This window comes from Argentina silus, assembly GCF_951799395.1.
Source record: "Argentina silus genome assembly, chromosome: 10".
NCBI lineage: Eukaryota > Metazoa > Chordata > Actinopteri > Argentiniformes > Argentinidae > Argentina > Argentina silus.
This window is the reverse complement of record NC_139664.1, coordinates 20,038,571-20,051,839: the sequence shown is the minus strand read 5'-3', so window position 1 is coordinate 20,051,839 and position 13,269 is coordinate 20,038,571. Positions and strand designations below refer to the sequence as shown.

Genomic DNA, 13,269 nt, shown 5'->3' with positions numbered 1-13,269 from the left:
CATTCATTCTGATCGGATCTCATTATCTCAAAATGGAAGTTGTCCCATATGAGTAGGATTATTACGTAGGATTATTGTCCCATATGAGTAGGAGTCAATCTATGATTGACTTTAAATTAGCTCTATGGAGGACTTATTTGATCATAATGAAGGATTAAATTAACATCAAATGTGCATATCATATACAAATGTTGATTATGCAAACCGAATGCAGTCAACAAGCATGTACGTCTACAAGGAGTGAAGGCTAATGATTTTACTCCAAACGCTCTACTTCGGGCCATTTCAGGGTCATTCCAAAGATTCCAAATGTTGTTACCTCAAAGTCTACTAGACAGTTTCAAAGTGGAAGAAACATTCAAAAAACATTTACATTTATTAAAAAGGAAAAATATACACCCCTAGCTGAGGCTCACCTAAAATTAGCTCAAATGCAAACATTTATTTTCATTACTCATTTTTTGAATGTATAACCTTTTCAATGTGGCCAGCAGGGGCAGCAACATGCAAAAGTACATGCTGGACCTTAAAATATAAACACTCACCAAGCCCTTTATTAGGAACACCTGTACACCTTCTAATGGTGGAGGTGGTGTAATGGTGTGTTTTCTTGGCACACTTTGGGCCCGTTAATAGCAATCAATCATCTCTTGAATGCCACAGCCTATTTGAGTATTGTTGCTGACCACATGCATCCCTTCATGGCCACAGTTTACCCATCTTCTAATGGCTACTTCCAGCATGATAATACACCATGTCACAAAGCAAAAGTCATCTCAAACTGGTTCATTAACATAACAATGAGTTCAGTGTTCTTCAGTGGCCTTCCCACCGGATCTGAATCCAATAGAACACCTTTAGAATGTGGTAGAATGGGAGATTCACAGCTTGAAAGTGCCCCTGAAAAACCTGCAGGAATTGCGCGATGCAATCATGTCATCATGGACCAGAATCTCAAAGAAATGTTTCCAACATCTTGTGGAATCAATGCCACGAAGAATTGAGGCTGATTTGAGAGCAAAGGGAGGCCCTACCCAGTATTAGTATCGTGTTTCTAATAAAGTGCTCAGTGAGTGTATATACAAAGTAGAATGACTGAGAGGGAAAAACAGTGATGGGACATCATCATCCCAGTCACTCTACAAAACTGGTCTAGAACCAAGTGGCCAGAAGGAATCCCTTAATGAAAATAGTTCAAATCCATAATCCAGAAAAAAGGTGGCTGGAAAAGTGGCTGTTTTCACACAATGTCCCGTGTGAAGAATAGAATAGTAGAAACTACATCATGTTATGGGGATGTTTATCACTGGCAGGGGCTGGGGAGTTTGTCAGGACCAAGAGAAAATTGAGGAATTCACTGAGTTGGTGGTGACATCCTAATCAACACTGTGTAACTGATTCATATTCAAATCAGGGACCCTATGAAGACAAAGATATTAATTCCAAATTCACCCAAACCCTAACGACAAACTATTATCCTTGCACTGAGATGGGCTTATCTTAACTTATTGAGTAACTTGATTTTATTTATTAACTTGAAGACAAAGATATTAATTCCAAATTCACCCAAACCCTAACGACAAACTATTATCCTTGCACTGAGATGGGCTTATCTTAACTTATTGAGTAACTTGATCTTATTGAGTAACTAATTTTAGGAGAGCCACAGCAAGGGTATGTATAATCTTTCAATACACTTTCTGGTATACCTGCATGGAAGTCATTTGGGTATAAGACAGCCAAGGAAAAACTGGAATTACATCCATCACAGGTTTTTTCAGTGGTTCTTATCTTTAGCCCCTACTCTTTCAATGAAGCCTAAGGGCCACCCTGGATTTGCCTCCAACTCTTTATTATTAAATAAATGTTGTCATCACCCCTCAAAACAACATTACATTGTAACAAAACACTGATAAAAACGGTTTATATTGAAAAAGCAGATTTAATCTATATGCAAAACATAACGCAAGACCATTCAAATCAATGGTAGTGTACTTTGTTTGACCAGAAAGATGCAATTCTTCAGTGAGCAATTACAAACAGTAATAACCACATAAATCAATTCCTACTACGGAGACACATTTATGGGCCAACATGGGATTCCATAAAACATGGTATAACTACTGATTCAAAAACATATGTACACATTTACATTTATATAAAAAAAAAAAAAAAAAAAAAAAGTCTTACCACTGCAATAAAGAAATATGTTTGGCAGACAATGCATGACTCTTGACCGGGACAATAAATATTTTTCAAAACCTGAACAGCTTGCCATTTTGACCTGCAAAACGTTTTAATTCAAAATGTAATTGTCCTCCCAGTCTCCTTTTCAAGGGTAAGGTGGAACTGGGTAGTTAACTCAAAAACACAGGTCATATCCCTGTTCTTAAAAATTAACTAAGGACTTGAAAAGGCAACATTACAACTGCTTTGTTACTACGAGGCTGCTCCAAAAATACCAGATGAAAATATCTAGATCTGTAAAGACCAACAGGAAAGGTAATGGACAATTTGTAGAGGTCAACTACACTAAATTCAACAATGAAAATCGGCTTTGATTTATTGAGAAATGTTTTTCAATTGACGTTGACTAAATAAGTCGGACTGGATCTCAACCTTTGATGTTTCAACATTTAGTTCTGCTCAATACTGTTAAAATGAAGTTTACTTCATGAAAAATAGCAATTTATGTACAGCCAGTGATTTAAACGTACAACCCTTAGAAGAAGCTGGGGGAAAAGACTTGAGGCATTCTGTCCAAATGGAAATTACATATTGCAAAAATGTATAAAAACCATTGATTTAAAAAAGATAAGGAAACAGTTTGAGCAGATATACTGTAGCTACGTGCATTGTCTTGTTTTTCCTTTTCCAGCATTTTAACATTCACTCATCTTTCACAAGAGGATAGCTTCTATGGCCTCTGTGTTCAATGTCTTCCTTTAGGAGATCAGCTGAAAAGGAAGAAAAACGGTCAACAGTGTTGTATTGATAGGTGGATATATTGTAGCCTTGAATTCTTTATTTATTTCAGGGCTGCTAATTCTTGACATCGAGGGAGGTCAAGTAACTCACTGTTTTTACTGTTGCCTTGATGTAATCCTTTCTGCTGGCCAGGTCATACTCTGGGTACGTATCGTACACCTGAAACAAACATTACTGTGAGGAGTGGTCAGGAGTATTTTACAGTCAAACCAACCATACCTATGATGTCTGAGGGCTGATAATCAAATGTAGGCTACCTTCTGACAGATCTGCTTCATGGTCATCTCCTCCAGATTGGCTTCTTTCAGCAGGCCCTTGACTGTGTCCTTCAGCTGCTCATCCGACGGAGGCTTCTTGATCATTTTTATCAAAGGCTCGTCATCGTCAGAGCTGTCGTCTGCACCTATTTATTTAAAAAAAATAAGTTAATTATTTTGGCTTTTACATTACAACAGCAAGACAGACTTTGGTAGCCGGCAGCAACTATCACCTAGTACTTGGCCTCTCACCTCTCCCTCTCAGTCCACCAAAACAGATTGCATGACACCAATATGGGAAGAGGGAGATATGGAGGTAGAGTCTGACGCATAGTTTTACCTTTGTCTTTGTCCGTGGTCTTTTTCCGTCTGTTACTGCTACTGTCGGCTTTCTTGGTCTTTGCAGCTGGCTTGGCCGGTGCTGGCTTGGCCGGTGCTGGCTTGGCCGGTGCTGGCCTCTTGGCTGCTGGTTTCTTTTTTGGCTGCAAGTAAAGGACAAAAGTAATATTCAACCCATGAGACCACTCTATTACATCATTTACCAGCCCTACCCTAACCCATAGGAAGGGGAAAGTATCCATCTGTTGGACAGATCAAATACGCATTGACAAAAACCTAATTTAGGAGCCGAACAGAACAGAGTCTCACATTCTCCTCAACTTCACTCTCGCTGTCTTTGTCATCCTCATCTTCCTCGTCTTTGTTCGAATCAGACTCTGACTGGTCAGATATTTCCTTTTTCATCTTCTTTTTAGCAGGAGCTGCCTTCTTCGCTGGTCGACTGGGCTTCTTGGCAGGTGTCCTTTTCTTAGCAGTGGCCTTCCCTTTGGCTGCTGTTTTTGACTTGGGCTCCTGAATTGAAAGAAGGGGACATTTCAGGGTTACAATTTAAATAACGAAGCAAGCAAAATAGCAGAGCAAGCTGCCAGAGCAAGTTAATTCTTCCTTTGGATGAACCACTACATGAGTATCCTCCCTCCAGTCAGCATTGTCATAATGGGGCACATAAGTGTGTGAAACCACTAAATGTTTTAATATCAATCAAATACCAGAAGCCATCTATAAAGCCACAGAGACAATGGGAAATAAAACCATCAAATACTTTTCTCGTCATATCAGCTTACATTTTCCAAACATGACCAAATTCCGGAGTTCACCTCACCTCGTCTTCCTCGTCGTCCTCCTCCTCGTCATCCTCATCAGCAGAGTCATCAGTGTCATCTAACGACCCCTTATCTTTCTTTGCCGTTTTCCCGCCCTTGTTTTCAGTGTCCGAAAAATCTAGCTCTACCGTGACTTCCTGCTTGTCCTCTTCCTCTTCGTCATCGTCTTCGCTGCTGGAGTCGGTGACGATGGCTTTGGACTTGCTCTCTGCTTTGGGCTTCCTGGGGCTGCTGGACGCACTCTTCGGCTTGGCCTTGGTCTTGCCCTTGGTGTCTTTGGCTGAGATGTTCTTCTTCGACTTCTTCTTCTTCTTTGAGATGACAAGCTGCAGACGGGATAGAAATAAAGTTCGATTTTCATAAGAGAAGTCATTGGTTAAAAGCAGACCTGGGTAAAAAAAACTGTGGAACTATTGGAATTGTCCAAAAAAGGCAAAACCTGACATAGTTGGAAACATGATAAATATAGTGGGAGACAGCAGGTGAGAAATAATCAGATCCGTAACTCACCTTTCCTGTGATTTTGGGTGCCATGAGGAACGTCAAGATCCTGTCGATGAGGACAGACTGGTTTCCTCCCTTCTCTAGATCCAATACCTTACAGATGGTCCTTAACTTTGAGTTTGTTATTCTAAAAATGACAATAAAAATCGGTAATTTGTTAGTTTGAGCATAGGGTAATAATAACAATGTTAGCTGGAGCCACATCAACTTTCATTAGACACTTATTTTTCCACCCACTGTCAGCTAACAATCTAACAACTTCTGAATGTCTGCTAATACCATATTATTGTTTATACAGTATGAGTGGAAGTGGATATCTTAATGTATGCTCTTTCTAATTCCCCTCCATATCAGACTGTGAAGAGCTGCCCCCTGCCCTCTTACTTCATCATCCTTTCCCTCTTTTTGACGTAGGGGTCACTGTCGACCTCAAATGCGAAACCGTTGAACAACCGCATGTTTTTCCTCATTGTGGCCACCTGAGGGAGGGGATGACCAGTAACAATGTTACAACACTAAAAAATACAGTTATTTAGTTGTTTCACTCACACAGGCGTTTCATTAATATTCGTGCATTTTCTACAAAGTTGGTCATTCAGTGGGACAGAACATAACTTTATTATTATTATTCCATTTTGATAAAACGTTGTCCCTCGAAAGGTTGTAGGGTACACTTACAGCTCCTGGCCTATCAAAGAGGATCTTGTGGAGAGGTTTCAGATCTGGAACCTTCATCTTACCAATGTGGTGGTTCGACCGTGCAATATCCCCCAATTTATCTCCACTACCTGAGAGAACGGGAAAAATGGATAATTCAGACGCAGAGCTTTTATGGGTTAGTGGTTCAGTATGTGAGTACGGTATCAAATCCAGATGGGGTTGATGCATGTGACAGTGTCAGTACATCACACCACTGCCATTATAGACAAAAGACAATAAACATGTAAGAAAGGCTTTCTTGGCTATAACTATACCTTACCATTTTCAATCTTCAGCCGCTCCTTCGGTTTTGAGATCTGGAAATCCAATCTCTGCACAGTCTTTTTCTCCCTCTTTCCTTCAATTATATCGCCTACAGCTGCAAGCAGACCAGAATCAACTATCCTTCATCACAACTGGTTCATCAACTGTAAGCAAACCAGGCCTGTGGATGACTCACAAATTACAAACAAACAGATCAGATTAAAATACGGAAAACAGGGGCCTGTTCATGAGGGTGGCATGTTACAGAACATTAAAATAACAATTGTCCATATTAATTGTGCACATCAAACATGTGTCTGTGATGTAGAATACGCTATAATGTGCAGTTAACGTTTCTTCTTCATGGAGTACACCCCTCCTGGTTTACTGGCTCTCAACCTAATCATCAGCTGGAGAAGAAGAGTCATCATTGTCTTCACATACCAATTCCTCCATGACTCCGTGGTTGCCGTCGCCGGACGCCCTGGTCCGCCTGTCCTTTCTCCGGGGCTTCATCCTCAGAGACGGGACCGTCCTCCTCCATCGGTTCATCCTTCGCTTCACTCATGTTGGTACTCTTTGCAACATCTGATGACATGCCTTGGTGTGAGAGAAGGTAGCCATCAATGAACAAACCACAAACACCATCAGCTTCCTCCTTTGAAGTGAGCACATTTAGTTGAAGTCAGTTTGCTTAAAGTTACAAATAGGAATAGTGTTGAGAAAATGACAAAGAATTTCAATGTAGGTACACTCATCAAATACTAGTCTATTATCGGTCACCATTATGAAGGTAACCAGCGACGGGTTAGTGGGGATCAGTCAAATAGCTGGGGGTGAAATGGAACGCTTCAGTTCCATTGAGCAAAACAAAACATCCCTCTTTCCTTCCATTATAACACGCCTACTTCATATAAAAACGTGTCTGTTCTTTTTTTACGGCTTCTGATATCATAAATGAAATGTTAAACATGAAATATACCGTTATAGGAAACCATCCTTTAGACGTTTTCGTTCCTGGGATTAGCTTGATAGCTAATTGACTGTGGACCGCCACAGGATATTTGGCGCGCAGGTCCCTTTTCAACAGAGCCAGCTAGATGATTGGCTTCATACGTCATGTCAAAGTTTAGCTCCATCACACAGTTCCTCTGCGAGATTCGCTAAGAGTTAACTGACCTGTTGAGTTGACGGTTTTTGGAAAACAGTCGCTAAAGTTACCCCAATAATAATTCCTAGATCATTTACCCAGTTCAATCAGCTAAGCTAATTCAGTGTGTTTGTTGTTGTTGCTAGGCTGGCTAGCTACTAGCTCCCTTGCGTAGGCTAGCCACAATATTCTATTTGGGAAAAGGAAATCTTTCTAAATGTTCTAAACGTTGACGGATCGCTATAGATAACACAAACAATATGCATGAACAGTGTGGATACACGACACAGAGAGACAAAACAAGCGCTGTATTTTACCTCGTCATCAACAGTATGTGGATTTGGATGGGTTTGTTTGTTTTTTTCAGACAGTTTCCAAATGGCGGTTTGCGGGGTGGGCGGGATCTGCCCGAGCCATTCGAGCACGGAGTGCATGACGCACCACAACATTGGGGAAATGAGCCAATCATTACTCACCTGTCCCGTTTTCATTGGTTGTCGCCGTAAGTCTTCATGGGTGCACTCAATTTATAAACTATCAGAACATCTCGCTCAACCTCCCCTAAATGAATTCGATGTATTCGTTTTCGATGGAATAATTATTCTTCATGGTTCATCAGCATCAAAAGACTCACTGACTGAACCAATAGCATTGAATCATCTGTAAACAGCGAGGCAGTAGCATAGAGAGTATGCAATCTCTGGCAATAATATAGCCTACTGGTATGCTGAATTTATCGAATTGTAACAATTGTTACAATAAAATATTCAATGCTCTGGAAGAGGAAAATTGCAAACATTTAAGCAGCCTCTTAGATACTACAGTTCATTACATTAGAGCAACATTACAAAATAATATATATAAAAATTACTTTAAAAACCAGACCTTTTAAAGCCTTTACAGCAAATGTATCCTTATAGTGATCACGTCCTTAGAGGACTGAAGATTCTCTGATTTACACTATCACCCTTGTCTACAAACCCTAATCTCTTGACAGCAGTCCCATCTTGAGGATGGGGGACGCTGTCGTTGGTATTGATTACCACTACTGGAGGTAAAGCTCAAGTTTATTAGTGAGCTACTGCTGACAATTTCATCTACCCACTGCACTGTTTTAGCATTGTTTACTTGAATGAAACACTTGATATACTGAATCTGTTCCAGGAATCACAATGTTTGCAAAAGCAGCAATGCCATAAAGCCTACATGGATCCCCTAGAGGAACTCCTGTACTGCTCCCTCATGCTCATAACTGGTGAGAAGCCATGGGCCTCTTAGTTGACACACTCATACCACGTCTTTGCAAATGACTGGAAGTTTGAAAGGCAAACTCAAATCAGTACTTCCTGGGTGACATTCTCAACATTGAAGCCTCAGTGATGCAGTACAAGCACGTGCTCCTCCGTGTCTTTGTGGACAGCTTTGTGGCCACCTTGAAACGAGATGTGAATGCTGTCCCCAGATATGCCTTCATTGAGAACTATGGGTGAGTTTACTGGGGGTTATTGGGTCAGAACCTGACCAACACTGACCCTTGTGTCTCCTTCAGGTGTCTAATAGATGCAGCGTTCATAGGCTCCAGCTCCCAGATCCCTCTCCCAATCCCAGGATGACCAGCTTCAGTTTCAGTTGGAAGCCTTCAGCAGCAGCTCAGTGGGGAACACATGGACATTGTGTTGGTGTTTAAATATAGATGTTGCAAAGTAACCTATGTGTTCCCAACACATCATACATAACCTGCCACCTGAAGGCAACTGCTGCTTCCTCCCCCACTGATGCTGAGCATAAGGCCTGTTCTTCCATTGCTGATGGGTATGTGTAGAGTAAAGTGTCACTCCCCTCCCCCTCACCCTTCACTGGCTCCCATCAGATTCAAGACCCTGGTGCTCGCCTACCGGGCGGCAAAGGGAACAGCCCCTCCCTACTTGCAAGCAACGGTCAGCCCCAACCCCTGCCCGATCACTCTGCTCTTCCACCTCGGCTGGGCGCCTGGCACCGCTGCCTCTACGTGGATGCAGCAGCCGCGCTACTCGGTCACGGCTTTTCACTGTCCTGGTGCCCCCCTGGTGAAACAAGCTTCCCACTGCTGTCATGACTGCAGAGTCACTACCAATCTTCCGCTGTAGATTGAAGGCCTCCTCAGGCTACATCTTAACGGTCCCTCCTAAAGACCTCTTCATCCCCACTACCCCCCTGTGCAAGTTTCTCTCCTGTTAATAAAAATAAATAAATACATTTTGGATAAAGGCGTCTGCTAAATGCCATAAATGTAAAAATGTAGGTGTGTATCCTTGCAATGGTGGGGTGGTGGACTAAGTCTCCATATCCACAAGTGAAAGGCTGCAGGTGGGAATGACCAGGTTTGTGGCTGCTGTGAGGCCAACTGTGGCATGAGAAAGGGGAGAGATCTGGACACTGACACCATGTTTTTACTGCTATAATTGGCTAGTTTCTCAAGTTACTAACAATGTGTTTTTTCTTAGATATCGAATATCTATCTATCTATCTCTCTATCTATCTATATATATGTATATATATATAATATACACAAGAAGCCATTCACGGTCTGTCATATGCATATGAAGGGAGCATAATTATTGATCCCTAGTAAGAATAATAACCTAGGAGCAGGCTAGGCTTAGGTCAGACTTCAGTCAAGACCTAAAGCGATAATTTGGTGTGGTGGGAATCTTTGTCTAGGGGATTTACCACAATAACGATTTCGATGAGACTTTGCAAAAATGCACGAACACAATATCTATTTAGTAGGTTTTAGTAATGGTTGCAAGCATAGCAATCTGCACCGTACGAACAGAGAGCCCCAATACAAGTTACAGCAAACAATTTATACTCTCTCAGATGGTCCGATCGTAAGGCGGGGTTTTCACATGGCATACATTGGTAGACGACCTTGAAAAACAGGTGGTATGAATCTATAGCAATCCCTGATAACATTTTGGGGAGGCAAAGAGAGAACAATGGTTCCATAGTCATAAGTCTTACATCTATCTGTTAGGAACACTCTGATCTCTTGAAAAGGACAAGAGATGTGTATTCTCAAATGTTGTCATGACAGGTTCTTAGGCAGTTTAACACTGAGTTGGCGGCCACTCCTGTACAGGCCGTAAATACAATGTCGCACCAGGATACATTTATCTCACTTCGTTAGCTAGGTTGTCCCTTCCCATCTGGTACCAGGGAGTAAGAGATGTCAGGAATACATTCTTTTATACGACAAATGTGTAAGGATCTAAGTATACTAAGTTTCTATCATGTTAAATGTCACCTAATGTGTCTAGGATGTATACTTCTGAGATGTTCAGGCTGTGTGCAAAAGGAAGTTCACACAGTACAAAAGGGTGTGGGTTAACATAAATGATCATCAATCTGTAGTATGTGCATATACTGGTTTTTCCATTACATTGGTAACATCAATTATCATAACATTATTGTAATAAAAAAGTTATACTTAGTACATGTGAAACCAGCTCTTGAGGTAAATACCCTGTAAGCAAGTCCAGAGAATTCTAGCTGGATATCTTTATCTCGCTTACTAGATAGATAGATAGATAGATAAATAGATAGATAGATAGATAGATAGACAGACAGACAGACAGACAGACAGACAGACAGACAGACAGACAGACAGACAGACAGACAGACAGACAGACAGACAGACAGACAGACAGACAGACAGACAGACAGACAGACAGACAGACAGACAGACAGACAGACAGACAGACAGACAGACAGACAGACAGACAGACAGACAGACAGACAGACAGACAGACAGACAGACAGACAGACAGACAGACACTTTATTGATCCCTGAAGGGAAATTAAAGAACATAGTTTGCAATAACAGAATATCTAAGAAGCTTATTGTGTAAAACAAATGTATTGTCATGTATTCATTTAACCTTAATTCAGGGAGACACACTGAGCCATGGTCTCTTTTGCGGGTGTGCCATGATTACAATAATACATGATTAAAAAACACCTTAAACACAACATAAAAAAATACACAAGTGGGGCGGGACACATTGAGCACAGTCCTTCATACTATATTCTGTGAGTGCAATAGGTTGTCGTGGCCGAGTGGTTAAGGCGATGGACTAGAAATCCATTGGGATCTTCCCGCGCAGGTTCGAATCCTGCCGACAACGTGCAATTTTGTGGTCCTCTGTGGCTCAGTTGGTAGAGCATGGTGCTAACAATGATTGATTCCTGCTGGGACCATATGTACTGAAATCTATGCACTCTCTGCAATGTAAGTCGCTTTGGATAAAAGCGTCAGCTAAATATATATATTAGTTAGAGCAAACTGTGGTTTGGTTGGTGAACCTGTGCTGGAGCCCCAGCCCGGGGAAGGGGTGTGGGGGTGAGGCCGGTAGGGTGAGGCGGGCCGGGTAGGAGATAGGGAAGTGGGGGTGGAAGGGAGAGGAGAGGAGAGGAAGGTAGGAGAGGTAGACATGGGCAGAGGTTAGAATAATGGTGAAAATCAAAACTATTGTATGAAGTGACCTTAAATCAACAATGATTATATTTGTTAAATCAATGAAAATCCATCAACATGTATTGTTGTAGTGGATACCTTTTCCAAATTAATTGCTGCCACTATATGTCACCTACACAACAAGGGTATTCAGAGGAAGGAAGGAGAATGAAATAATTTGCTATGGAAAGAAAAGAAAGCATTGATAGAAGAAAGCTTAATGATTGGAGGGAAGAGGGTTATGAGAGGAATATGATAGTTATGACACAGGTCTCGGTAAATTAAACTACAGTTGATTTACCAGAGTGGACCTGTCCAGACCCGATAAACAGCAGTATATCAATCCCAATTTATGAAAACCTGCACTACAGTCTGCAGGCAGTGCAGTCCACGACCCGGTCCACGTCCTACTGTACCTTGGCCTCACCCCACACCCCTGCCCCAGGCTAGGGCTCCAGCACCAGTTCACAACCAGGAACATAACTCACCGGATATGGTTTGATGGACTCATGAAGGATGAAGGATGAAGGATCAGATGGTGGTTCTTCAGAGTAGATTATGCTTTTTTGACAAGACTGGTGCCTGGGAGAATGTTCTGGATCAACCATTTCTCAAAGTATAAATCTCCTGTGCATTGACAGATTTAGCGTTGCACTGACTGGTCTTTTCTGATGGGAGGAATCAAAATCAACCTATCATATAAGAATACTGTAAAGGGGTTTGGGTTTCAAATCAACAGTGAGCTGTTTACTTAATTCCTTGCAGGGTATGAAGTCACATGCAGATGTGAGACCTTGACCAAATAATGAGCTACGTCTTCTCCTTGTCTTATCTTCCCCAGCAGACCACAAACTCTCTGAGTCCCACGAGATAACACTAAGGAGTAAAACTGTTCTCTAATTCATGCTGGACACCTGCATATGACTTCATCCTCACAGACATAGAGATGTTATCAAAAGTTAACTACATTGTTGAAGCAAAATATGTCAAACAGAGCAAGAGTACACCAAAGTCAGAATCACTAAAGCCCTACTTCTATATTCTAGGCCTTTATTTACTTTCAATGGCTACGGGGCCACCAAATTCTTAAGTTGACCTATGACCACTTTTCCCCGACCCAATACATTGATACAAATTCATACAAAAGCAACATAAAAAAACAAATGTCTTTATCGACTACCAGTGGGAAACTTTTTAATGAATTAATTATCTTTCGCACAATTTGAAAACCTGTGAAGTTGTCATGGAATACATTTGCAATATAGTTGTTTATGTTCAATCTTTTCTGATAAGCCTATGCATAAAACAATGAATGTACATCTTGCCTCAACTGATTGGGCCAACCTAAAATGATGACGGTTACCCGGCCTCAAAGGGCATACATGCTTCAGAGGGTCGTGTTGGGTCGCGCTGAGAGGTGTCCAGCCACCTTACCACTTTTTTTGTTAATGTTTGGAGTTACATACGTCATGGCAATCGATGGGTACAACAGCAAAGTGGATGGCCATCCAACCATGCCCATCAAGAATAACCTCACCATCTACAGTGGCTTCGTAAAGTATTCAGACCCCTTCACTTTTTCCACATTTTGTTGTGTTATAGATTCAATTTAAAATTGATTAAATCTTTTTTTTTTGCCATCAATCCTCACACAATACCCAGTAATGACAAAGCGAAAACACGTTTTTAAATGTTCTGCAAATTTAAAAAATGTTAAATACAGAAACATCTAATTTACATAAGTATTCA

At 41.3% G+C, this 13,269-nt stretch overlaps 1 protein-coding gene and 1 pseudogene across 2 annotated transcripts; one reads left to right on the top strand and one right to left on the bottom strand.

The window, feature by feature from the left end:
• Nucleotides 1–1,922: 1,922 nt before the first annotated feature.
• On the bottom strand, nt 1,923–7,410 carry dek (DEK proto-oncogene). Its single transcript, XM_083678694.1, has 12 exons — nt 7,343–7,410; nt 6,320–6,475; nt 5,892–5,990; nt 5,591–5,700; nt 5,297–5,391; nt 4,919–5,039; nt 4,408–4,734; nt 3,894–4,097; nt 3,586–3,727; nt 3,246–3,391; nt 3,079–3,147; nt 1,923–2,957 (listed from the first exon to the last, which is right to left on the bottom strand). Exons 2-12 carry the CDS (start codon nt 6,471–6,473, stop codon nt 2,946–2,948), a joined length of 1,479 nt encoding a protein of 492 aa, XP_083534820.1. The 5' UTR covers nt 6,474–6,475; nt 7,343–7,410; the 3' UTR covers nt 1,923–2,945.
• Nucleotides 6,663–8,847, top strand: LOC310811337 (zona pellucida sperm-binding protein 3-like; annotated as a pseudogene). Its single transcript has 3 exons — nt 6,663–6,668; nt 8,304–8,511; nt 8,730–8,847. The product of its transcript is annotated as a zona pellucida sperm-binding protein 3-like (transcript).
• Nucleotides 8,848–13,269: the final 4,422 nt, after the last annotated feature.

Bases quoted from the DNA above. Each gene is read 5' to 3' on its own strand.
- dek (XM_083678694.1), bottom strand. From the start codon at position 6,473: ATGTCATCAGATGTTGCAAAGAGTACCAACATGAGTGAAGCGAAGGAT. The intron at 5,392-5,590 runs GTAAGTGTACCC...CCCCTCCCTCAG, and splicing joins TCTTTGATAGGCCAGGAGCT to GTGGCCACAATGAGGAAAAA. The intron at 3,728-3,893 runs GTGAGACTCTGT...CTTTACTTGCAG, and splicing joins AGAGTGAAGTTGAGGAGAAT to CCAAAAAAGAAACCAGCAGC.